This window comes from Budorcas taxicolor, chromosome 1 (assembly GCF_023091745.1).
Source record: "Budorcas taxicolor isolate Tak-1 chromosome 1, Takin1.1, whole genome shotgun sequence".
NCBI lineage: Eukaryota > Metazoa > Chordata > Mammalia > Artiodactyla > Bovidae > Budorcas > Budorcas taxicolor.
In genome coordinates, this window is record NC_068910.1 from 46,690,981 (window position 1) to 46,717,128 (window position 26,148).

The 26,148-nt window shown below is 50.5% G+C and overlaps 1 protein-coding gene across 1 annotated transcript in view; it reads left to right on the plus strand.

The window, feature by feature from the left end:
* Positions 1–25,460, plus strand: part of ULK4 (unc-51 like kinase 4) — a 487,906-nt gene extending 462,446 nt beyond the window's left edge. Inside the window, exons 35-36 of the mRNA XM_052660763.1 lie at positions 23,877–23,962; positions 25,342–25,460. Coding sequence (XP_052516723.1) covers positions 23,877–23,962; positions 25,342–25,405 — 150 coding nt within the window. The 3' untranslated portion in view covers positions 25,406–25,460. The remainder of the gene's footprint in view (positions 1–23,876; positions 23,963–25,341) is intronic.
* Positions 25,461–26,148: the final 688 nt, after the last annotated feature.

The window sequence follows — 26,148 nt, forward strand, 5'->3', positions numbered from 1 at the left end:
CAAGCTTGTTTTAATTTCCTGGCTGCAGCAAAAACTACTACTTTTGTCCTTTGAGTCCCATTGTTCTCGCCCCTTACTGATAGAAAAACTGAAAGTTCATCCATCAGAAACCCAAAAGCTAAATTTTGAAAGTATCCCAGTAGCTTTCTGGTTTGAGTTTATGTATTAGCCATCTAAACCAAATATTATTTTTAATCTCTTGCATTTTAAGCTGATTGCCAGCTGCTGTGCAAAGTCTGTGATACTGTTTGGGTGTCTGTTAGCAGAATCCAGTGTTAGATGTGATATCCTAAGTAGAGATGGGCAGATTTTTGCCTGCTGTAAACCCAGAAGGCAAAGTGCTGCCGAGTCAGTTGTTGACTGAGAGCGTATTGATTTGTCTTAGACCTTTGGCCCGTGTCTGCTACAGGCGTGGGCATTACATTGCCAGGAGAGCATCTTTCTTGTCCCTCACATCTGGGATAATGAGCTGAAGTTCATGCTCTTTTTCAGTATGATCATGCACTCTGCCATCCAAGGCTTCTCATGGCCTGACTATCGTCAGCCTCTTGCAGTGAGAGGCCATGCTTGGCAGGGCAGTTTGCTTTGGGAAGCAGCAGTGAATGGTCCATCAGAAAGCACCTCAGATATTGGAGAAAGCACATCAGTTCATAGTACAGGTTCATGCTTCAGCATCAGTCCTTCCAATGAGTATTCATGGTTGATTTCTTCTAGGATTGACTGGTTTGAGCTCCTTGCAGTCCAAGGGACTCTCAAGAGTCTTCTCCAACACCACAATTCAAAAGCATCAATTCTTCAGCACTCAGCCCTCTTTATGGTCCACCTCTCACATCCATACACGACTAGTGGAAAAACCATAGTTTAACTACATGGACCTTTGTCAGTGAAGTAATGTCTGCTTTTTAATATGCAGTGTTATTTGTGTACTGCCCCGCATTTCAGCGCATTTTCACAAAAGGAGGGACTTCTGCCATCACTGCTGCTGATCCTGTTACCCTGAGGTCGCTTCCTTTCCCGTAATTCTCGTGATTCTCTGCTGCTCACAAGTCAGGTGCACACTCCTTTGCACGGTGCATGAGGCCTGTCAGAGCTGGCCACCCACAGTCTCCCCCCAAGGCCTCTCAGCACCCCCTCTGTAGACTCCACTATCAGTGCCCCGACCCGTGCTGGGTCCTGGACTCACCACACCGTTCATGCCATCATGCCTTGGTTCCGCTGTCCTCTCTATAGGGAGCCGTTTTGCTTCCTCTCCAGCTCACAAACTCCATCTCACCCTTCAAGCTGCAGTCAGGTGTCACCTCCACCATGAAGGCTTCTCCACCTACCTCACACCTGCCAAATGCTAATCCCCAGGCATTAGCCTGAGCTCTTCCCAGTGAATCATGGCTTCTTTCTACCCGACTGGTCTCACCAGCAAGATCGAATGCACCACCAGCTGGAAAGGGAGTCTGGGAATTGTAGTTCCTGGGTTCCTGCTGACAGGCAGGAGCTTAGAAGGGTATTGATAGGGTATGAAGAAATAGCTTGCGTGTGCCACAGCCCTTACCCACAGGAGCCATGACCTCGAGGAGGTCGGATAGTCCTGGGCGGCACCCGGTTTGTATCATGTTGACTCCCAGGCGCTCAGCACCTCAGCTGTAGCTCGTGGTCCAATTACTGGGGCCGCCCCCAGCCCTTCCCAGTGCAAGCCCATCCGTCACTGATACCACTACCACCAATACCAGCAGAAGGGCTTGTTGAGAAGCGAGAGCCAGGGGAAGACGGCAAAGCCTAGGAGAGAGGCAGTGTCACCCGAAACCACACTGTGAGGGTTCACACCCCAGCCCCTCCACTTCCCAGCAGGGGGGAAGCACTGCACTCCTGCCTCCGTCTCCCCACCTGCTACATGGAGGTGATGCTCACGCCCTGCGTTAGGCTATGGGCCGATGCAGTGAGTACACACGTATCCCACGCCTGGTACAGAGTACCTCTGCCGTGAGCACAGCAGTCACTGCGGTGGTGGTCACACCACCACCATCCTCATCGCCGCCGTCGTCCCTGTGTTAGCACACAGCAGGGACTGTACCAGGTCTGGTTACTCAGTGAGGTTGCGCTAACGGAGAAGGCGAGGGTCAGGGACCTGTCCCGAGCGTTAGACCCACCCGCTCCCCTCCTCGGGCTTCTGCCTGCCCGTCCAAGCTCTGTTTCCTCTGAACACAGGTGAGAGGTGGTTAAACATGCCCCCAGATTCCTCCTCTATCTACTGTGGGCCCTGCCACCCCGTCAGCCTGAGGCTCTGAGAGAGGCTGGAGAGGTCCCACTCAGGCTCCCGTGCTTGCAAATGTTAAACCCAGCCTTAGCCTTTTGTCAGTCTTGAGTCACCAGGTCGAATTAAAGTCACTTTGTACTTTGTAGACATTTTCAATAATGCTAAATTTCTGCGGGAATTCTGTGGCAGTATTTATGATCATTGCTGTAGGTGTTAGGTACAGATGATTATAAAAGCTAATTAAGAATTCCTTGGGGATTTAATCACTGATTCCAGTCATTTTACTGTGTCTTCTCACATACCTGAAACAGTAGACTCGGTAAGCAGTAGCCATGATTTTTCAACGGTTCTTGCACTCAGGTAACGGGTGTTATTACAAAATTAAGACCATTTTAAGTGCGTGGTTTATAATCGCCATAACAGCAGCAGTAAAGAAGCAAAGCAATTTAAATAGGTTAACTAAAAGCGTGTGTAAATGCATGGGTGATCACCTAGAACAGCGCAAGGTCAGGAGCCTCACAAGTGGCCCGGCTGCTGATGCCCCTGCCCTCACAGCAGTGCTCCCTGACGCGGAGCCCCCTCCACACCCAGGGTGCTTGGTGCTGTGGGTCCCTGACAGTCAGATGGGGGCCCAGCTTGGGAGACCCTGCTCTCCCATGAACCAGAACAAAGGGGGACCCAAAGGTTCATCAGGTTTGACCATCACATTTCAAGACTAGGTTGGCAGTGGTGGCCATTCAGACAATTACTCTGACGAGGCTTCTTAACCGGGTAAACACAGCCACAAGCAGTTCAAGGAGTAGGGCTGGCACTTCTCTGACTGCAGTTACACGGGGGCATGACAAGTTGAAGTCCTCAAAGCAGGCTCAGTGTCATATGCCAGGCACTAGTAACTGTGTTACCGGCAAATCACAAAAAACCCAGAGCACACTGTGTAAGCAGGGGGAGGGGTGCTGAGCCTCATGGAAGGGAGCTCAGAGGTGCACGGGGTACTGAGGCTCTGCGTACTCCTCGGGCAGCTGCCCTCCTTCTGTGAGCTGCTTTCTTGGGCTGCAGACAGTGTGTTAAAAAGCAAAGACATCGCTTTGCCGATTAAGGTTCGGATAGTCAAAGCTATGGTATTTCCAGTAGTCACGTACAGGTGTGAGAGTTAGACCATAAAGAAGGCAGGGCTCAGAGTCGATGCTTTCAAACTCTGGTGCTGGAGGAGACTCTTGAGAGTCCCTTGGACTGCAAGGAGATCAAACCAGTCAATCCTAAAGGAAATCAATGCTGAATATTCACTGGAAGGACTGATGCTGAAGTGCCAATACTTTGGTCACCTGATGTGAAGAGCCGACACATTGGCAAAGACCCTGATGCTGGGAAAGATTGAGGGCGGGAGGAGAAGGGGACGACAGAGGATGAGATGGTTGGATGGCATCACCAAGGCAAGGGACATGAGTTTGAGATGGTGAGGGACAGGGAGGCCTGACGTGTTGTAGTCCACGAGGTCTCGAAGAGTCAGACACAGCTCAGCAACTGAACAGCAACAGACGAGAGCATTTTCTGCAGTACCGACCCTCCATGGTATCTCCAAGTCCTGCTCGGGCTCTGGGAAGGGGCCTTTCCAAGGAGCTCCCAGCAGACTCGCCCTAAAGTCTCAGTGAGCAAACTCAAGCCACTGGCACAGACAGCCAGAAACCACCTCCTGTTCTCCAAGGGCTCAGTTAGGAAGGAAGGAAACCAAAAGATGGGTTGTTTATGATCACACACGCTGCGTTTCTTTTCTTTTTTTTCTTTCATTTCGTGAAATCTCTTGAAGTTGAGTTTTCCCACAAAACTATGTGCAAAGAATAACCAGACTCAGACTGGATTTTAGTATGATTCTTATCTTTGTCGAGGAATTCGCTGTGTTCCCTATGGGTCTTTCCACACCCACTTCAGACTCAAGCACCCTGAAGGCAGCGGACCCTCAGCTCAGTCACCTTATGTTACATAGGCTTATGGGACCAAGTGCCAAAAGAAGGTTCAGTTCAGTTTAAGAAAACAAGGCTCACACTCTCTGCCCTCAAGTGTTCCCACGTGTAGCCCTAATAAATAATAAGATTCACTGGACCAAACTTTATGAGCAAACACAACTTTGGCTCCAGTGCAGGACTTTGCCGATGATGCTCCTTGTTCATATATTTGGACTCCAGCAAACGTGAGTATTATCTTACGAAGGTTTGAGGCTCTTCCTGGGATGATTTGGTTAAGAGAAAAACTCTGATTTCACGAGATCCAGATCTCTAGCCCGAAGACCAGCTCTCTAAGTGGAGATGCTCAGACCCCCCCAGAGAGCTTTGGCATCTGAGGGGTGAACGGAGAGTCTAAACTCTGCCCCCATCAGTCCCAGCTCTGTGCCCTGTTCTCTGCAGAGTGAAATTGCACAAGCAGCTGTCACCCCCAAGGGAGCCCAGCGATCTTATTTTGTTTCTGAATTTTGGACGGAGAAAAATCAGTAGGAAGATAAGCATCATATACACAGCCAGTCACACTGCAGGGCAGAGAATGGAGGAGGCTGAGTTGTCTTTTCTCTTCACATCATTTTGATTCTCGAGCCAGCAGGAAGTCAGAGCGCTCTTCTCACCATTTAGTCCCCCCTTCCTTCCTTCCAAGTGAAAGGGAACCTTCGCTTCCTACCTGATGGTCCCTAACCCCCTTCCTTAGCCTTGCTCAGCTACCGGCCTCGCCGGGGCAGTGACCCTCCTCAGCTCCCCTCCCCGCTCCCCTCCCTGCTCCCCTCCCCGTTTCCCTCCTCAGCTCCTCTCACTCCCCTCCGCAGTCTCCTCCAGTGCAGCCCCCACCCTGACCTTTTGGTGTCCCCTGGAGATTTTGACCAGGCTCCACTGTGAGCTCCTTGGATGTGCAGGGAGCGGCTTGCACCTTGGCCTCTGCCAGCTTCTGTGGGTGGTTGGCATCAACAGTGAATAGGGGCACCCTTCCCCAGAGACATACAATCCAGGCCTTGCCGTCTTAGGCCCTAGACAGACGCAGCTGGGTAAAGATGCTGAACATCCCTGGGGAGCAGTATGAACTCTGCCTCCCGGATACCTGACCCTCCCAGAGTGAAGGTCTTCAGAGGGGCTGAAGGCACGAGGCAGGGAGCGCTGGGGTGGAGAGAGACAGTGGCCCTGAGGGTGAGAGGGCCTCAGCATGGAGCAGAAGGAAGATGCCCTGCGGTTTGGGCGGGAAGCCATGCTGGGAGTGGGCACTCGGGACCACCGCCCTGGATGTGGCCCAGCCGCCCTGCCTCCTTAACCACGGCAGAGGCCACAGCCTCAGGTGCTGCCGAGGCCCTGCCTCCTCTGCTGAAGGTCTGGACAGGCCTTGGAGCTACACCCGAGTGGGGCCCTCCACTGCTCATCACAGCTCGGGCTGCCAGCTGCCCCTGCTCACTGTCCCGTCCGCTTCCCCCACGACTTAGGGCAGGCTCACACGTAGAAATGCAACTTCCCTGAGGCTCGCATGTGAATTTCCGGCCACGTCCAGGCTCGGGAACTTCCCTTTCTGAGCTGCTCTCACTGCCTCCAGAAAGCCAAGATGAAAACAGTGCCCACGTCAGAGGGTTATTCAAGGATTCAGGAAGATAGTGTATGAAAGACCTTCACAAACACACCGACCTCTTATCTTTCTAAAGGAAGTTGTTCCACACCGGCCTCTGAAGACAGTCTCTGGTTCAGTGTGGCATGTCAGTCCATCCGTCAAAACGAGGTCCCAGATAAGCCCTTCTTTCCCTAGTTATTGGCAAAACGACTTCAGCTTTGAGGCCATTTCAGGTTCAAATTTCAGTTGATGAAAGGAATATGGAGTGAACATTCTCTTCCAGTCCTGGTTTCCAATCTCCAAATTCTCCACTCTGGAGGCAGCCAGCTCAGTCACTGTTCTGGCCATCCCTGCAGAGATGCTCTGGAGGAACGTGTTGGCTGTCCACCTTCTCCGCCTTCTGCACAAATGGCAGTTGACTCCACACACCCCGCCTTTCTTGTCCGCTACCCCGACAGTTGTTTCATCTTTGCCAGAGGAGGTGGAAACGCTCTTTTGTCATAGTTTTCATTTGTATTCTGCTTCCTGTAAGTGAGACTAAGCATGGCTTCCTGTCTAGAAGCCGGGTAGGTTTGCTTTCTTATGACCTACGTTTTCATATGCTTTGCCCGTTGTTTAGAAGTTGACCCTATTCTTACTGATTTCTTGGAGCTCTTTATTAGGGAAGGGAGCCCTTTGTGAAAGGTGTCACAACTTCTCCCAGTTTATCGGTTTTTACCTTTTGATTCTGTTCATATCAGTGGCTTCCGTGCAGAATTTGATTTTATGTAGTGAAGTTTGTGTCAAGATTGGATAAATAAAGGAGGACGAAGTGCTCTTCAGCTCTGACCTTTCAGGGAGTTTGTCTCAAGTCTTTATTCTTTCTCTGCCCCCTGATCTCCCCTGTCAGCCAAGGGAAGGTGCAGGGGCTGGGGCTTTGACCTGGGCTGGCCCACAGAAGCAAGGGAAAAGTCCAAAGCTTTGAGCCTTGCCTCGGGCCAGGTGGATAATGCAGCTGAGAACCTGAAGTGAAGGGCTGGCTCGCGGTCAGGTCCTTGGAACACAGGGATTCCCTGGAGTTGTAGGAAGGGCTTCTTGGGTTCTCTTGGGGTTGGTTAAGCATTCCAAGCCTGCTCCACGTTTATCATCACCAGACATCTGTAGGAATTTGAGAGGATGCAGCTAGTCAGTGAGCTGGGATCCACACAGTATGGTCAGCCACTGGGGGAGGGTCTGCTGTTCACAGATAAGCTTTTCTGGCTCACTTTCTCCCCCAGATGCTAAGCCGGGCCCTTGTTACATGTTCTGTCATTGTGGAATCCTGGACTCAGGGGCTGGGAAAGGGGCTGGTTCTCAGGCCTTTCTGCATTGGTGTTGCTTCCTGAATACAGCCTTGGCAAAGCCCACGGCCAACAAGGACAGCTCGCTACCCACTTGCTCTGCTTGTAGGCTGCTGACAGAGCAACTGGGTCAATCTTGGTCTGAGGACACCGCAGAGCCTCTTGTTTCCTGGGCAGATGGCGTCTCCACGGACCCCACCAATGTTACCAACAGTTCTGAGCAGGTTTGCCAGCACTGGGTTCTCTCTGGAGCTTTCCAACAACTGATGGATGCGCCGACTTGTCCAAACTAGTAGCCGGAAGCGTTGCTCTCAGTGCCGTTCTTGCTCCTTCCCCACCCTTCCTCTCTCCGCCCCTTGGCCATCCGCTTAAACCCGGTTTCTAATCTTTCTTTGAAAAGAGTATTTCTCCAAAGAAACATCTTTTCCCTCCACTAGACACTCCTGCAGCAAGAGAAGATGAACAGGAGGCTTTGATCTTGTAGGCATTCTTTTTAAGTTTGATCTTTTGATCTCATGTTTTGTTTCTATGTACTTAATGGTTTGCTTCAAAATCACCTAAATATCAGGTCAAAGAAGACAAATGCTTTTCAAAGGCAGAAGCCATGCCCGTGCTTTACTGTCACCCCAGACAAAGAGATATTAAATTGTCCTTTGCAACCGGTAGATTGTCTCTGCCCTGGCAGGAGGTGAAGGGAGGAGAGTCACCAGCCTCATGACCGCAAAGGCCAGATAGCAGATGCGGAGGCAGGCACTCGGCTCTGTCACACCACTGTCCTGACAGCCTTCATAGGAAGTAGGAGATGAGTTCTTCTTGCAGGGCGTTCACCGAGCGCCACATGCTGTGCCGTGGGCCTGTGTCTTTCTCGTGAAGGTCATGGGATGACCTAATTCACCCTAGTTTGGCCCATTGGATGTGGGTATGGGCCTCTGAGCCAGTTTAGTGGGCAGCGTAGGGCACAGATGTCTCAGGCATTTCCATACAGAACTATTAGGAGCTTCCCATAAAGAATCCACCTGCCAATAACAAGTTCGATCCCTAGATTGGGAAGATCCCCTGGAGGAGAGCATGGCAACCCACTCCAGTATTCTTGCCTGGAGAATCCCATGGACAGAGGAGCCTGGCGGGCTACAGTCCGTGGGGTCACAAAGAATCGGACACGACTGGGCAACTAACACTTCCACTTTCACATACATATGTACAGTTCGGCAAATTGTACAACTTCTGTCTGTTTACTTTATCATGTCAATCAAGCTTCAGTAAAGCTGTTAAAAATTAATATGTGCAGACAGAATGAAAGTGATAAAGATATAGAAAAAGGATGTAGAAAAGAACTTTTAAAAACAGTTGTAAAAGTCCTATATCAATTAGGTAAAAGTTGCATGTGATATAGATGGTTAAAAAAATTAGAAAGATGGTTATTCTACAAACTAAGAATCATTACAATAATTTTTGCAGTTGTTTTAATCGTATAAAATGAGTAAATAGACAAAAACGTACTCTATTCTCAAATTTTTGTCATTTTTATGGACTTGAATTTCAGTTCTCTAAGGTTTTTAATGACTTCTTCAGAAATATAAACTTTATGTGCCATAATCTCTTGGTATATTAAATGGGAACTTGAATAGCCTTCCATTCATAGAATGAGCTAATTTGTTTCTCAGCTCTGAGAACAGCAGTACTGGGCATGGCGTAAATGCTCAGTGTTCGCTCCTGCCATGACCAGCTTCAGAGCATTGATTCCTCCATCTCTGTATACACAGAGACAAACAACAAAAGCTAGAAAAGAGATGATGGAGGGAAGGGAAAGGGCTCAAGATCTGTATTTGCACTTCCTGACTCCCAGGACTCAAGAGCTCACACAAGTGCGGAGCAGCTCTTTGGGTTCGGTGGGAAGAGGAGTGGACAGGTCGGGTTGTGGAGCCCTCATGGGCTTGCTCCCGGTCATGGGCCCTCGGCTGGGTGCAGTATGATGAGGAGTGAGTACCTCACCAGAATGTCCAGCCCCGGCCCTCAAACCCTCTCCTGGTTGGGGTTTGTATCCTCCCCCCTCTGACTGCCTCATCCTCACCTCTTTCTCTGACCGCCACCCCCCCAACACACACACTCACCTCTTTGAGGAGGTAGTTTTTTTGTGTATTACAAATCAGTTTTTCTCTGAATGACCTTCTGGCCTCTGCGTTTGCTAAGAACCTGGTCTCTGATTATCCTGGGCTGCTTACAGTGATGCATGAATGTGTGTTTATTCTAATGTTTATTATATTCCCACGAGTTCAGAGAAATCTATAGTTTTCACACGTAACATTTCAAACTGGAGGTAGTGTCATCGCCTAGTAGTGAGGGTAGGAAAAAGATGGGTCCCTGAAGAGTCAAGGAATTTCTCAGACACCCTTTCAACTACAGTTATGTTGAAGAACTTGACTCCACACTTTTATTTATCAAGTCATTTAATGTTACAGGAAACTGTACCATCTAATGCTTCCCATCTGAATAACTTTAAGAGGCAGGGAGATTGTACTATTTAAAGGAATCCTATGAAGATCCAGTAGATAGGTATTCTGTGAAAGAATTTGTCAGAAAGTTGCATTTCCTTAAAACAGTCCCAGAATCCCCATCATCTTAACTCATGTTTCATGATCATGAGCCAGAGCATCTCATCAAGGCAACAGTGGATCATGGTGCCATTTTTGTCGTGGAGTGAACCGGACTGTGGCTTCATAATAGCCTTAAAGTAAGGGAGCTTACGTTCTCCTAAAGCTGTCTCATCCAGATATTAGAAGACCGCACTTGCAGAGGACCATCAGTCCCTAGGATTTTCTGGAGAAGGACATGTTGAGTGACGTGTAAATTTCCTACAGCCCATGGTCTTTATTCATGAATTTGCATTGAAATTATTAGTTAAGTTAATGGAGGAGGATGGACTTGTCCATTTCCAAGTGACACCTTGGCATGATGGATCAAGTGATGATACTCTAAATGCAGAGTAAAGACATCATGCCCATCACACATTTTTTTCCAGAATCTCAAACTTTTCAAAAAATCATACAGAACTAATTTCAGAGGAATGTGATCAAGCTTGCTTAACTTAAATTCTCACTCATGTTGTTCTTATGGGTAAAAAAGAACTACCTATGACAGTCGAGTGCCAGCCTGGTCTGGATATAAAACCTCTCCCCTGGGTGGATGAATCAGTGTAACTGGTGAGCAGTTTGGTCCAGAGAGCCGCTGAAGGGCTGGCCTCTGTGAGCTGCATACATGGTCTTGCTCCTGGGCTGGCAGCAGCTACAGGGAAACTCTTTACTTCCTGGAGCCACATTCAGGGATGGTGGCATGTGGGGCTTCGAGGATGCTCCACCGGGGCTGCCCTGCATTAGGAAGCCTTGCAGGGAGGGGCCTGCAGCACAAGTGCATCCTGGATGGGATGCATCCCAGTGGTGTCCACAGACCTGGGCACCACAGAAGGAAGGGCATCATGTACTGCAACAAAGGCTGGTCCAGGACCCAGTTTTGTATGTTTTTTAATAAAGTGCAGTAACCTCCTGAATTTCCTCAAGCATCCTAGTATAGCATGAGAAGGCAGCATGAGCTACCTCAGCCAGGATCCAAAAGCCGGGGCTTCTCAGCCCCAGTGCTGTTGACATTCGAGTCAGATGATTCTTTGTGGCAGGGCAGTCCTGTGCGCTGTGTTCTGGCCTCTACCCATTAGATGCCCAGCAGCCCCCCACCCCCATGGGCAACAACAAAAATGTCTCCCAACATTGCCAGATGTCCTCTGGGGGACAGGTCATCCCCCACGTAGACACACTAGTGTGAAGGAAGGGACGGCGCCAGGGAGCTGGTGAGCCAGTCGCAGCAGCAGCTGTGTGGCTCCTGCTTTCCAGCCTTTGGTGATCTTGTAGACAGCTCGGCTCACAGCCCTGACCTGGCCCCGCCTTTCTCCCCCAGCGTCTCTTAGTGACTGAGGTCAGGGGCTCTGAGTCAGGTAGACAGAGGCTAGCCACCTGGCCTCTTGGATGGGCAGTTTCCTCCTCTGTGGAATGAGAGGCGCCACAGGACCCCTGTTGCTCTGAATCCGTCACCGTCATGCAGGTAAAGGACTTCTCACACCCACTGCTGTCAAGTTAAGACTTAAAAGTCGTGCAGAAGCGACGGTGTTAAGTACATGGACTCACCGCCATTTTGCCATCTGTTGTGTTCACCATTTCAGGATAAGGGACTCTACCTAAGATTAATTTATTTTTTAAAAAAACCTTTTATTATAGTTTTGCTTTTTACTGGAGCGTAGTTGCTCTATGCCATTCTGTTGTTCTCTGCTGTATAGCAGAGTGAATCAGTATGCATGTATCCCCTCTTTTGGGGGTTTCCTTCCAGTTTAGGTCAATCACAGAGCATTGAGTAGGGTTCCCTGTGGTATACAGTAGGTCCTCACTAGTGAAGATCCGTTTTTAAAACCTTAACTGCCCCGCCCCCCCCCCCCCCCCCCGCCACACACACACAGGAGCACACACATTCACTAACACGCCTGGCACACCCTCTTCTCAGAAGGTGCCGAGGCAGCGCCACCCTCCCGCGGGCATCGCTGTGGCTCTGGAGAGAGTGGTTCAGGCAGCCGGGGCGCAGGGCCACGTTTGGAGGCAGGCGGGGCAGCACTTCAGTTAGTGGGGCAGGAGCGCCTCTCCTCCTCTCCACGGCAGGTTTCCCCTTTCTCCATCTCAGTTTATCTTCCTGCCTCTGCCCAGTGAAAACCTCCTTAGGATACTTCTCCTTCTGATCCAGGGTCCCTGAAGCACGTTCATGACTACCTCAACTGAGAGCGCCGAAAGGGTTCCTCTTGGGAGATGCTCTTCGGCTTCCGAGAGGCGTGACCTTGTCCTCGGTGCCCTTAAGCAAAATGGGGACAAAGGGTCCAGCCTGTGTCCAACCACCTGCTCCTGAGAGTTGCCCTGTGGTCGCTCGCCTGGGTTGGGGGAGGGGGGTCTCTTGGTCTCAGAGCTCGGGGACCTGAGTCCGCAAGGCCTTTTCTGTGTCCCCCGTGTGCTCTGCAGAGAAGCGTGGGAGAGGCGGAGGCTTTTATGGACCCCCTCCCCGCACTGGAGACTCACGGGGACACAGGCTCTGACTCCCTGTGAAAGAGCCCAGGGAGGCCCAGAAGGAGGCCACGTGATGAGTGTCACCCCTCCCTGGAGTCCAGGACCCCGACCCTGCCCTGTCACCAGCCCCAGCTCTCCCACCTCCACTGGGGCCCACGAGGATGAGGGCGGCGCCGGCCAGAGGTCAGCCTGCCAAAGCCTTTTGTAGCGGAACATCCCGGCCCTTTGATGTTGCCCCGGAAGCCTCTGAGACCCGGCTTCAGTTAATTTTATCCCAAGGCAAGTTGGACGCTTGTCCTGGAAGTTGTTCCTGCACGTACCTTCTCCGCCTGGCTCTGTGTGGTCCCATGGGGTCGCCCAGAGTTGGGAGTGTTTGGGCCAGTGGACTTGTCCTGGGAGCTTTCCAAGCTCTCCCCGCCCCCCACCACCACACACACGCACACGCACACTGTCTCACACATGCACACACACACCCTCCCTTCCTATCACCACTCCACTGTGTAGAATCGATTCTTTGGGCTCAGCCGACAGCTGACCTCTCTCTCTAAGGTGGAAATCTAGAACTTCACCGGCTCTCCTCCCCACCCCCTCACCTCGTGGGGCCAGCCGTTCTCAGAAGGCCTCACAGAGAACCACGGCGGTCTGGCCTGCCGGAGGGGAGGGTGAGATCTCAGCGGAGCGGTCATTAGCGGAATGCGTCCAAAGGGACTGATCACGGCCGTCCGCGAATGTAACCACCACAGGGGAGTTTTCAGCTGTCCCCCAGTCAGTGTCTGGCCTAAATTTGGACTAATTGGTGCCTGATGGTTTTAATCATATCAGCCAAATGTGCTGTAATTTTCCTTCCCATTTCATTTTCCTCCCAGTTTTCTCCACATGAGGAAGTTTCAGCTGCCCCTGATGTTTCCTTACAGAGTCCCAGAGCAGAAGGGAAATTTTGGAGGGCAAGGACACAGAGGAAGTGAAGTGGACTCTTACTTAGCTCAGGTGTCTCCACAACTCAGCCTGACCACATCTGCCTTGTTCTGACGCCTGTCGAGGATGCTGCCGGGGTGACGGAGTCCCCCACAAAGCAGGGTGCTCCCCGAGGCCACACCCTTGCTGACTGCAGCTGCTGCTCTGCCCCCAGCCCCGAGCGCCGCCCCCCACCTGCCTTCCAGGCTGCCTTCCCCTCGGGCCCTGAGGCCCTCTGTCCACCTCCACACAAACCCCAGCTCGATGCCTCTGGAACTGTCACTCATAGCTGCCCTGAGGGCCTGGGGGACAAGGTACTCAGCCCAACCCCATGACACCCCCAAGCCTCCTTTTATCCTTGTGCATGCGGTGGGTTCCTGGGAGCCGAGGGGTTCCTGCTCAGCACAGCGTGTAACTGTAAGCAGAGCTTACAGCCAGCGTGACCAACTGGCCCTCCCCCGTTTGTGGCATGTGTTTTAGGAAAAGGTCAAAGATGTCATGCGTTTATGTGACAGTTTCAACCTGTGTTTAAAAAGTGCTCACTTACCAAAAAAATAAAACGCTCATCTGCTAAGTCTGTTCACAAGCTGGCTAGTGACAGTAGTTTATCCCCCTCAGCGCTCTGAGAATTACTGTGTAGTTGGAGATGACTCTTGAGAGTCCCTTGGACTGCAAGGAGATCCAACCAGTCCATTCTGAGGGAGATCAGCCCTGGGATTTCTTTGGAAGGAATGATGCTGAAGCTGAAACTCCAGTACTTTGGACACCTCATGCGAAGAGTTGACTCACTGGAAAAGACCCTGATGCTGGGAGGGCTTGGGGGCAGGAGGAGAAGGGGACGACCGAGGATGAGATGGCTGGATGGCATCACGGACTCGATGGACGCGAGTCTGAGTGAACTCCGGGAGTTGGTGATGGACAGGGAGGCCTGGCGTGCTGCGATTCACGGGGTCGCAAAGAGTCGGACACGACTGAGCGACTGAACTGAATCTTATGTTCCCCGTCTTCAGATCTAGCTCTTCAGGCCTGCCCTGTCCTCCTCTTGGAAAAGTCTCTGAATTACTTTCATTTTTAAAAAACTTTTATTATTTTTTGGCTGCACTGGGTCTTTGTGGCTGCGCGTGGGCTTTCTCTAGCTGCAGCGAGCGGCGGGGGCTGCTCTCTAGTTGCGTTGCGTGAGCTCCTCATTGCGATGGCCTCTCTTGGTGGAGCATGGGCTCCGGGGCACATGGGCTTGGCTGCCTCAGTGCATGTGGGATCTTCCCGGACCAGGAATCGAACCCACGTCCTCTGCATTGGCAGGTGCATTCTTAACCACTGGACCACCAGGGAAGTCCCAAGAACGAATTCTTTTTTCTAAATATTTATTTATGACCGTAGCCTGCCAGGCTCCTCTGTCCATGGGATTCCCTAGGCAAGAATACTGGAGTGGGGTGCCATTTCTTTCTCCAGGGGATCTTCCCAACCCAGGGATTGAACCCAGGTCTCCCACATTGCAGGCAGATTCTTTACCATCTGAACCGCCAGGGAAGCCATGAATTGCTTTATTTCTGATAGAAATCTCAAGGGCTCTGTTTCTATAGCATGAAGTCCAAGGTGCAGACTTCCCTCTCATTTCCCTTAAAAGGGTCTGTGGGTCACTGGTCCCCACCGCCTTCACCTGGACTGTTTTTGCAGCCCCTCCTCACTAGCTCCCTGCTTCCAGAGGGTCCCTGTTTCTAGCGGGCCCCTATTTCTTCTGCCTCCAGGTCCCCACCAGGGTCCTTCCCACCTCGGGACCCGCGTGACTGGTCTTCTTGCCCCTTGGAAGAATACGAGTCCCCAGATTATTGTGTCTGGCTCTTTCTTATTGCTGCATCCTCAGGCGTTATCTCCTGTATCCTGCCCACCCAGCCACCCCCTGCCACACTTTCTCCTCTTCCCTTTCCCCTTCTTGAACTCTCCTTAATACCCACCATGGTCTCAGAGTGTCCTGTCTGCTTTTTTCATTGAAGTGTATTTGATTTACAGTGTTTCGGGTGTACAGCAAAGTGTTTCAGTTATATGTGTACACACGCGCGCGCACACACACACACACACACACACACGTATGTGAAAAGTCAAAGTGTTAGTTGCTCAGTCGTGTCCGACTCTGTGCGACCCTATGGACTGGAGCCTGCCACGCTTCTCTGTCCATGGGATTCTCCAGGTAAGAATACTTCTCCAGGGGATCTTTCTGACCCAGGAATCAAGCCTGGACCTTCCACACTGCAGGCAGCTTTTTTTAATCATCTGAGCTGTCAGCAAAGCCCATATACACACACACATACGTATTCTTTCCCAGCCTTTACCATCACTGGTCGTCACGCAGTAGTGAATATAGTTCCCCGTGCTGTGCAGGCCCTTGCTGTTTGTCCATGTATGGAACAGTGTGTGTCTCTCTCTGTTAAATTCCCCATTAATCCCTTCCTGCTCTTTCCCCTTTGGTAAGCATGAGTTTGTTTTCTGTGTCTGTGAATCTATTTCTGTTTTATAAGTAAGTTCATTTGTATCGCTTTTTAGATTCCACGTATAAGTGGCGCCATATGGTATTTGGCTTACTTCACTCTGCGATCAACCCTAGGCCCGTCCACGTTGCGGCCGATAGCGCCGTCTCATTCCTTTCTACGACGAACACTCGCGGCATGCGCCGCAGCTGCTCTGCCCATTCGTCTGCTCGTGGACTTTGAGGTTGCTTCCGTGTCTTGGCTGCTGTGAACACTGGGGTGGATATAGGCCCGGGGTGGGACTGTAGGACCAAATGGTAACTCAAGCTTTAGTTTCTGAAGGATATTCTGTTTACTCTTTCGCAGTGGCAGCTCTGCCTTGACGCACACCCCGCTGTGTCCCCAGAATCTCACCAGGGCTTAGGCGCGTGGCAGCGCTCAGGACACGCGGTCCGCCGAGCACAGAGTCACGCGCATGCTCGTCGGGCCTGTCGCTGCTGCGGGAGACCTCCTGTGTGCTCGGCTCAGGTCGGACTGTGCTGTCCGTCCTGCCCACCCCTCAGCAGACTTGAGGGCCTTGGGAGTGAGGTTTGTAGCACTGGAGACCTCGTGCTTACCACGGCCCCATGCTCCTTTTGTAGAATCGCAGTCACGTTCCACACATTGTTTTCTATATTTTCTGCTTTTCTTACCTAACATTCCAGGGTGCACATTTTCCTGAGTGTTCTTATTTATGATGGCTGGATCACAACAGAGCAGTTTAGCGGCTGACTGAAGTGAGGATTGGGGGAAGAAGCAAACTGGGGGCCGATTAAGTCTTATTGGCTTGCTATCATTCACTTTGCAACACTCCCCCACCCCTGCCTCCCATTTTCCCTGCCGTCCAATAGGAAGTTCAGAGAAAGGGCTGGAAACAGGCCCTCATTAAGTCACTTCTGCCTACTCCTTCCCCACCTCAAAGCCCTGCCCTTAATGCACACACACACACACCACCCCATACTGTACACTCAGGGGTTACATCGTCAAATGGACTCCCTCAGTGTGACCCCATGGAACATTCCTAAGGATCAGCTGCGATTCATTTGGGTCAAGTACAAATAGTGTCTACTCAAATGGTTGCTCACTTCTTATGACCCCCGTTCTCACTCCTCGTAACCCAGTCACAGGACGGTTCCTACCTGGCGAGTTTTCTCTCGTGAGGAACTGACTCCCGCCACGTCCCATGGCTGACATCCCAGCGCCCCTGCCTCTGACACCTGTTCTCCCGGGGTCGTGTGGGGAAAATGGTGTGTCCTGATCCTGTGTCTCACCAGAACTTTCTTTAGACCAACCTGTTTAGTTAATTCTTTTACCCACGAGAAGTCCACAATCTGGCCTATTTGCCAATTAAAACTGGCTTTTCCTCACTTATTTTGGACCTAGGCTGTTGTAGTTAGTTGAATCAGGTCTAAAAGTTTTCCCAAACCAGCTATATTGCATTCAGCATTTTAGACTTACTGGATTTAATGGCCAGAAACTGATGTAATTATGACCAGTTTCCCAGCAATAAGGGCATTTTTACTGCCCTGGAGAGAGCTGAGAGAATTGGCTGGTCCACAACGAAGGGGGTAGGTATGGATAATTTTCTTCGAGAAAACAGTCATGTCTTAAGGGGTGAAAAAGAAAAGCAAGTCCTCAGCCTGCCATCCTCATGGACTCTGGGCTTAGCAGGGGCCCACAGGTCCAGACGGGAGTCTGGAGGGGAGAAGGGCGGTGTCAGGCCAGGTTGGGGAGCCCATGGATCCCAGAGGAGGAGTGCCCACGACTTCCCTGAGATCGTCCCAACGACTAGCGCCACTGAGGAGCCTCACTTGCTTGTGTTGAGGAAAATGGCGTCGCATTTCTGAGCAGACTCCAGCAAAGACACAGAGGCCACGAGGCAGCCGGAGGCCGTGTGTGAGAATCACTGCCCTACGCTCCAAGTGCCCTCCGCATCTCACAGAAGACACGAGGCACACAGGGGCCTGGGAACGGAGCAGCGAGTGTTCCCATAGTCTTGCTTTAAACGTGGATGTGCAGGGCAGGTCAAGAAACGTCTGGAGCAACTGAGAATGAGCGACCAACAGCAGGTGGAACGCGGGGAGGGGCTGCCAGACCGCACTACTCTGACCAGGGGCTCCTCGCAGACTCCACCCCAGCATCTGAAGGCCAGGGGGTAGCATGTCACGATGTGCAAGGGGTGGACAGAAATGGCTTTGAAGTAACTTAAAAACCTTCGCGCTCCAAGAGGAGACAAAGTATATATTAAAAGTGCAGAATAAAGGGGCCGATGGAGAGGTTTGTGTGAAATGGAAACCCTCTGAAGTAGAGTTGCAGTTTGCTGCTTGTCTGGGCTCGTGCCTGTGAGATCTGAAGGCCACGGAATTAGAATAACCCTCCTGTGTGTGCAGTGTGCGGAGCACCTGGGCCGTGCGCTCGTCAGCTCCGTCTGCTGGCTTTTTTCTAGTCTGTCTGGGTTGCCTGGGCCTGTCTAGAGGAACTCAACAATAAGAAAATAAGGTTACCTTGGCTTCCGTTTGCCACACACATTCAGTCCCAGTGGAGAGACAGACATGCATTATTTCCCACTGGTAACGGAGGCCCGCGGCCTGCCCATACCTGCGTCCCTGGCGGCCACGGGGCTCCACACCTGAAACCACATCCAGGCAGGGAAGCCGCACCCGAGCTTTTACGGGCTGCACGTGTGAGTCAGGTCCACGAGCGTCAGTTCACACTGTATCACCAGGATACAGCGTGAAGTACATTCTGACTTCCACATTTTTTAAGGACAGTGCTGAGGAAGGTTGTCAGCAGGCCGGGCTTTGTCACCTGGTGGCCACTCGGCCCGGATGAGCCACTGTCCCCTCAGCTGGCCCCGCACACTTCAGGCTCCTGCTGTTACCCGGGGCCAGAGATGGCTTCTTGTGTTGGTTTGCATTTGGGAAGCTGAAATCCAGAAAGGAGGCCGACACAAACTCTGTCCTGGAGGGTGAGTGTGCCAAGAAAAGAAGGAAAAAAAAAAAAACCTCTACCTTAGTTTGTGAGCCTGGTGGGGAACATGAGGGATAATTCTGTGGGATACAAGCCTCTCCTTTTGGTGTTTTAGTTACACCAAGTGATTCCCGAATGCTCTCTGACACAACTCACGTTCCAGGGACTGAAGCAGAAGGTTGAACAAAGTAGGGTGTTTACCCAGAGTCCATCATCTGCTTGTTTATATACTCTCAATTAAACTGATGTGGGGAACTGTCTTTCCAAGTTGATCTTCATTCTGAACTCAGATTCCCAACTTTTTATGATCTTTCCCTTTAAGATCCTATGTTTTGAATGGATGCCTGTCTGCCAGGTGAACTGCACGTGTTTAGTACATTCATGTTTCCACTTTGATTGATTTTAGCCATCCAGCTACCAGTCAGACATCTTAGCAGCAGGAGAAACGTGAGGCAGGCATCCTTTGTTTGCAGGGAATGAACACCAGCCATTCGATGTTTTGAAATAAAATCTACTCTCTGCTACAGAAAATTACTGCAAAATGAAATTGTTTCCTTGTCTTGGCTAATGGGCATTAACCGCCTTCTAATGAAAACACTAACTACAGGAGGAGGGCGTTGTGTTGACACTCTTCACGGTGTCCTCTTGCATCATTGATTTCTTAGAGTCACTGCATTGCTTGCTCTTGACTGCAGTGATCAGACCCATGAGAAGTAGTCTAGCAGCTGCTCAGCCATGAGCTCAGCGTCTCCGTGGACAAGTATCACTTCCCGCCGCCTTACTGAGTATGGGTCTCCGTGTGAAGCAGTCGAGCACAGCACAGCCCGTGTACTCGCTTATCAATCTCCTACAAAGAGCAGAGGCTTTTAAATTTTTATTAATTTTTTTAAATTGAACTATAGTTGATTTACCATATTGTGTTGGTTTCAGATATATAGCAAAGTGATTCAGTGATACATGTATAAATCTGTATTTATTCTTTTCCATTATAGTGTATTTCAAGATACTGAGGATATAGTTCCCTGTTCTATACAGTAGGACCTAGCTGGTTACCCATTCTCTACATACCAGTCTGTATCTGCGAATCCCAAACTCCTAATTTATCCCACCCCCACCCCTCCCATCCCATCCCCTTTGCTAACCATGTAAGTTTCTTTCATTTACATCATGTTTTTTAGATTCTACATATAAGCAACATCATTTGATACTGTCTTTCTCTGTCTGGCTTACTTCACTTAGTAAGACCATCTCCAGGTCCATTCATTTCGTTGCAAATGGCAGTATTTCATTCTTTTCATGGCTAAATAAAATTCCATTGTAAATACATAAAGGGCAAAGTTGTTAACACTGATAAAGTCCAATTTGTCAGTGTTTTTCTTTCTGGGATTGTGATTTTGTGTTGTATTTGAAAACTCATAAGCAAACCTAAGGTCATATATGTATTCTCCTGTATTTTCTTCAAGAAATTTTCCTTGTTTGTTTGTTTTAGATTTTACATTCAGACCCATGATCCGTTTTGAATCATTTCTCTTTTGGGACATGCCACCCAGCTTCTGGAATTGTAGCTCCAATCAGGGATTGAACCCAGGCCCTCAGCAGTGAGAGTTTGGACCCCTAACCACTGGGCCACCAGGGAAGCCCCTTGAATGACGTTTTGTTTGAGGTGTAAGATAAGTGCTTAGGGTCAAGTTTTTACATAGAGGTGTCCGTTTGTTCCAGCACTGTTTGTTGAAAAATGTTCCCCCATTCAGGTTACCTTTGCACGCTTGTCAAAACTTTGATATTATTTGTGTGGGTCTGTAAAAAAAAATCGTGCTGGGATTATGATAGGAATTGCATCAAACCTGTATTTTGGGGAAATCAATATATGTACTATATTGAGTCTTCTAATTTATGAACATAGTAAATATATCCATTTATTTCATTAAAAAATGTTTTATCGGCATTTTATAGGCTTTAACGTACAGATCCTGACATTTTGCTAGTTATACCTTTGAAATTTGTCAGAACTTGCTTTATGACAGTAAGTACATTTTGAAGACTTTACATGTACATTTGAAAAGAACATATATTCTGCAGTTGTTAAATGAATTTTTCTTTATATGTCTATAAGATCAGGTTTGTTAATCTCGTGTAGAACATCCATATCCCTTCTGATTTCCGTGTGCGTGTTACTGGGAGAGATTGAAAAGTATGCCACCATAATTATGGATTTGTCTCATATCTTCCTGATCAGTTCATCTTGTTATAAATACATGTCTCTCTTTATTCTTAGTTATAATTATTGGCTTAAAGCCGACTTTGATATTATTATAACTACACCAGCTTTCTTTGGTTACAATTTGTGTGACATCTTTTTTCATTCTTAAAACTTCAGTTGTTCTTTGCCCTTGTATCTAAGGTATGTTGGGGTGCATCACATGGTCACGTTTTATTTTGGTTATATCCAGTCTAAAAATGTTAGTCTTTTATTTGTAGCACTTCATAAATTACACTTAATATAGATGTTGATATATTTGGGCCTACATTTACATTATTCTTGATTTCTGCTCTTTTTTTCCTTCCATCTTTGGGTTTATTTTGCTCTTTTTCTAGTTTCTTAACATGAATGCCTGGATTATTGACTTGAGACCTTTCTTTTTTTATGTTAAGTATTTAGTACCATAAAGTTCTCTTTAAGCACTGCTTTAGCTGCACCTCCACCCCCCCCCCCCCCCGCCCCAACTTTGATATATTGTATAGACATCTTTCAGCTCAGAATACTTGATAATTTTCCTTGGGATGTATTCTTTGATCCTTGGATTATTTAAGAGTGTGTTGTTTATTTCCAAATGACTGGAAATACTTTAGTTATCTTTGTTATTTACCCTAACCCTAACCCTCTGTCACCTTAACCCTAATAAACTCATGTCCAGTGAGTCGATGATGCCACCCAACCCTCTGATCCTCTGTCACCCCTTCTCCTCCTACCCTTAATCTTTCCCAGCATCAGGGTCTTTTCCAACAAGTCGGCTCTTTGCATCGGATGGCCAAAGTATTGGAGCTTCAGCTTTCTCAAGCTCTTCCTTGTCACCTCCCTAATACTTTCTGGTTCCCTGGGTCTCTCGTTTTCTGTCTGGCCACTGACTACTCCCTTCCACACTTGTCATGTCTGGGCCAAACACTGGGAGAACAGAGGGGAGTTTTGGCTGATGGCTCCTGTTGCCGCCACCGCAGAACTGCCCGCTGCCTGGGGCGGAAGAGACCCAAGGGAAGGGAAAGGGGCTTTCATCTGCACTCTTGGAACTTTTGGACCTTTCCTTTCCCCTTCCTGAAGTCTGGCTTCTCCCACAGCCCTCCCCTCTGCTCCTCAGTGCTCACCTCCGGGGTTTGGGTGTGCTGAGGTCAAGGTGGGCTGCACCAGCGGGAAAGCAGCAGTGGTGCTCTGGTCTCCGTCCCCACTGCCAGTGCTGCCAACTTTTCTGTGATCTCAGAGAGCTGCTCTGTGTATTCTGTTCCGGTTTTAAATGGACAGGAAGAGTGGCATGTGTTTTCTCTGTCTTTCCCAGAATTAGAACCTCTGACTGATATTATTTAAAATTTGGCTGACGGCCCATCTTTACAGGTGGGATAACAGTTGACGTGCTAGTAAGAGTTTAGGTGAGCAGCCAGAATGCATAGTTTTCAATCCTCTTGGCTTTTTTTATGCTTGCCTTTATGTCAGCTGCACATGATGCTATTTTGGCCTCTTCTTTTGATCACATAATTCCCACCGTAGGTTTCTATTTGCACTTTCCAAGTAGCACTCGTGAGTGAACGTACCCTTGCTATTTCTTTGCGAGTGGGGCTCAGCCTCTTACACATGACGTGTGGCAGGGTTAATCAGGGCAGCAGGTTTAGGGCAGCGGGTTTGGATGTAGCTCACCTGAACCGTATGAGGCACAGCTTTGAGAAAGATGGGAATCCTTGCTGAAGATCCTTTCCGGCTAAGTTTGTGCTTGCTTCAGACCTACTGAACCCCACAGCAGCCTTCTGAACTCATCAAGCTGGGTGTAATTTCAGAACAGATTCGCATGCAGCTCTTTTAAGATGCAAATCTTTGCAGAAATTACACCTGATGCAGTTGAGCTGACAGCTGGTGTCTACACACTCAGGAAGTGGGATAGGATCTCCACGGAGGCTCAGATTCATTCACATGCAACTAAGAGGCCACATAAAGGTCTAATTACCCCTGTGACCTTCCTGTCCGCATCTGTGATTGGTTAAGAAATGGAGAGATGATACTCCAGCCCTGGTTGCTACAATCAGGTAGGAAGACAAAAGCACAATGGGAGCAGCCAAGGTCAGCCTGGTTCCAGCCTCAGGTGGGATTAGGGTCCAGCTCCCTGTGTGCTGCCATCGCGGCCCCTCATCTCACTAAGCCTCTGTTGCCTCGTCTGTAAAGCACAGTACACGCTTACCTTGTGAGGTGAGGATGCTGAGAGGGAGGCATGAGAAAATGTACAGGAAACTGCAGTCTGCTGAAATGTGAAGTGCCACCAAAGTGTTTACCAGAAAATATTTGAAGAATAATAGATAAAAATAGGACATGGATGATGAATCAAGAGAAACAAGTCTAATACTAGAGCCTGGGTTCATTCCTAAAGCCTTCTCCTCTCTGTCCGTAGGACACGGACTCCAGGGTCTGGATCAGGAAGTCTCTGGGAGCGGGGCTGGGGTGGCCCCTCTCTGAGTCCCTTCCAGCCCTGAGGGTTTAGGGTGTGTCTCCTGTCTCTCCAGGAAGTTGGCAAGGGCACATTTCCCAGGGAACCTGGGCAGGGGTGTTGCCCTGGTCCTGCTGTTAGTGCCTCTTCCTTCTCCCAGCCCCCCGAGATCAACAGGAACCCAGAATTGCCCTTCTGGCTGTAGGAAAGAGGCTGGGTTGGGCTTGGGACACAAGGGCCAGCAGGGTCGTGGAACCAACAGCTGGCAAGTTTGTTCACCCATGATTTGCTTTCCCTGAAGGGTTCAGGCTCCCAGAATACACAGCCTCCTAAGGGGCTGACAGGAAGCACCCCATCCTGACCTGGCACTTGTCCAACTGCAGTGGACTCCCTCCTGCTCACCTCCAAGGATGCCTCTGTGATCAGCAGCACCCGGGGGCTCACTGCCCAGTAACATGGGCAGCCAGAGACTCAGGATGCCCAGCGGACAGGCCTGTGAGTCAGGATGGAACAGCTGACTGCTCTCCTCTCCTCCCTTGCAGATCACCTCCAACGAGAAGCACCTGGAGAGTCTCAAGAGCGCAGGGAGCCTCCTGCAGGCTCTGGAGGGGCTGGCCCCGGCCGGGGGGTGAGTAGGCTTGGCAAACACGCTCCCATTTCTTTTCCCTCTCCTCCTCGTTTCCCCTACACACCAGGGACCACCACCCTCCCACCTGACACTGCCCACTGTGCGCCCTCCGTCCTGGTGGATGGGCCACCGAGGCCCCACCTGCTAAGGGGTGCCTAGCCTTTGCTGGTAGTTTTTCTTCAGAATCACGAGGGTCTATGGAATCTGCTCCCTGGTGTTTTGAGTATTGCATTCATTGGAGAACAACATGTGGTTGAGGTACTGGGGAGACAGTGATTTTGTGGAGCAGGCTCAGCTCCAACCAGCACTGCTGCATCAGCCCTGGGCTGGGTGGGGCAGCGCCTCCTGGCCTCCCCCGCGTCTCGTGCTTGTGCTTTCTGGGAGCTGGGAGGGACAGGCTGGCCTTTATGGCGGCCCAACTTGCCTGGCGGCCCCTGTAGTGTAAGGTGTGGACAGTGGCTCCTGGGCCAGGCGGGTCCATCCCCAGGGACGGCAGCGTCCTCAGCCCTGACAGGGCCCTGACAGTGGGTGCGTCTCCTTGGTGGTCACTGGCACCCAGTGCCACTCTGGTGGGTGGGATGGGCTCATGGCTCCACTGGAGTAGCCTGGCCTGAGCCAAGAGCAGTTCAAGTGCATTCCTTCCTTCCAGAGAGACCCCTGACGTGCAGAGCAGGAATACGTGGCCCCATCCCCCTGCACCCCACCTCTTCTTTGCAGCCCCCGGTCCCACTCCTAGGCAGCAGCTCGCCTACCATGTCGTCAGGGGTGTGCCACCAGCTAATTTTACACTTCAGGGGGCACTGCCATGCGCCATTCTCTCCTTTGGTTACAATTGTTAAGGCCCAAGTGTGTGTCTCAGACAATTTGCTCCAGTAACAAAGATTCCACGTTAAGGCCTTAACTGCACATCCGCACCTATGAGAACGAGAAATCCAGAGTTGCTGGCTGAGTGGCCAGGAAGGGGCACCATGGAGCGTCTGGGATCTCTGCTGGCTGGCACAAGTCAGCTGCAGGCTGGTGCCAGGCAGGCTCCTTGTGGGCTCTGGGCTGTCAGGCCCTGGCTGCCGTCTGCCTGACTTGCCCTCACAGCTCGGCATCAGTGCCTCTGTCCAAAGCAGCTCAACGCCAAGTGGTGGCAGGGCCGGGAGCTCAGGCGTAGCTTAGGGGGCTTGCTACGGTGGGACTGTGGGCTTTCGGGTCCTCACCTCCCACCCCTTGAGCCTGGGGATCCTGTCTGTGCTTTTCAAAGTGATGCTTAGGGCAGCTTTGGGAAAGAGCTGGTTCATCAGGTACTCAGGTGAAAAGGAGGCCAGCCCCTTTAGAAGATGGGGCATTTAACCCTGGAAATGCCTGAATGTTTACTTTGGTTTTTTTCACAGGTCATCAGCCAACAGCGCAGTGGCGTCCTTGGCCCTGGAGATCCTCCAGGCTGCTGGACACTAGGCAAGAAGGCACTCGGCACAGTCCTCTGCTGCCGCCACCCCTGGCTACACACACCACAGGTCACCCACAGCTCTGTGTGGACCCAATAAAGTCAACTGAATCCAGAACCTCTGGCTGAGGTGCTCTTGACTGCAGCCCTAGAAAACCCACTCAGAACGATGCCTGCTGGCTGCATCTGGGAACCCAGGTTTGCTCGATGTTCTCAGAATGCTCTCCCCGTCTGTGGGCTAGGTAGGCCTCTGCCCAAGCCGGCACTGCCTGCACTCATCAAAGTGGAGGGAAGCTGCGGGCATCTCCCAGCCTCTGTCTCCTCCAGAGATTTACCAGGCGGGACGATTCAGGAATGCTCTTCCAGCTACACATCTAGAGCAAGCCTTTGGAAGCTTGTTTTATTTTACCTGCCTGGCTTTTTCATTTCAGGGATGAACTGATTCTGAGAATCCTGGGGAGAAATGGGAAAGACTCCACTCACAGGAGCAGGTAGTTAAAACTTTGCCCAAAGGAATGCAGCATGCTCATGGGATGCTGGCTTCCTTGCAGGTCTGTCTGCTCATCTAAGTGGGATGAAGGCATCAAGGTAGACTCCTTCCCCCCACCTTCTACCAGTGACCACCACCTCCCAGCCTCGAAACCTTTCCAGCTTATCCTCACACATACACCCTTAATGCCCCGACACTGCGGAGGGGTGCTAGGACCGCGGCACTGTGGGGGGGCGAGGATCCTGGGTGGCTGGAACCAGGTGA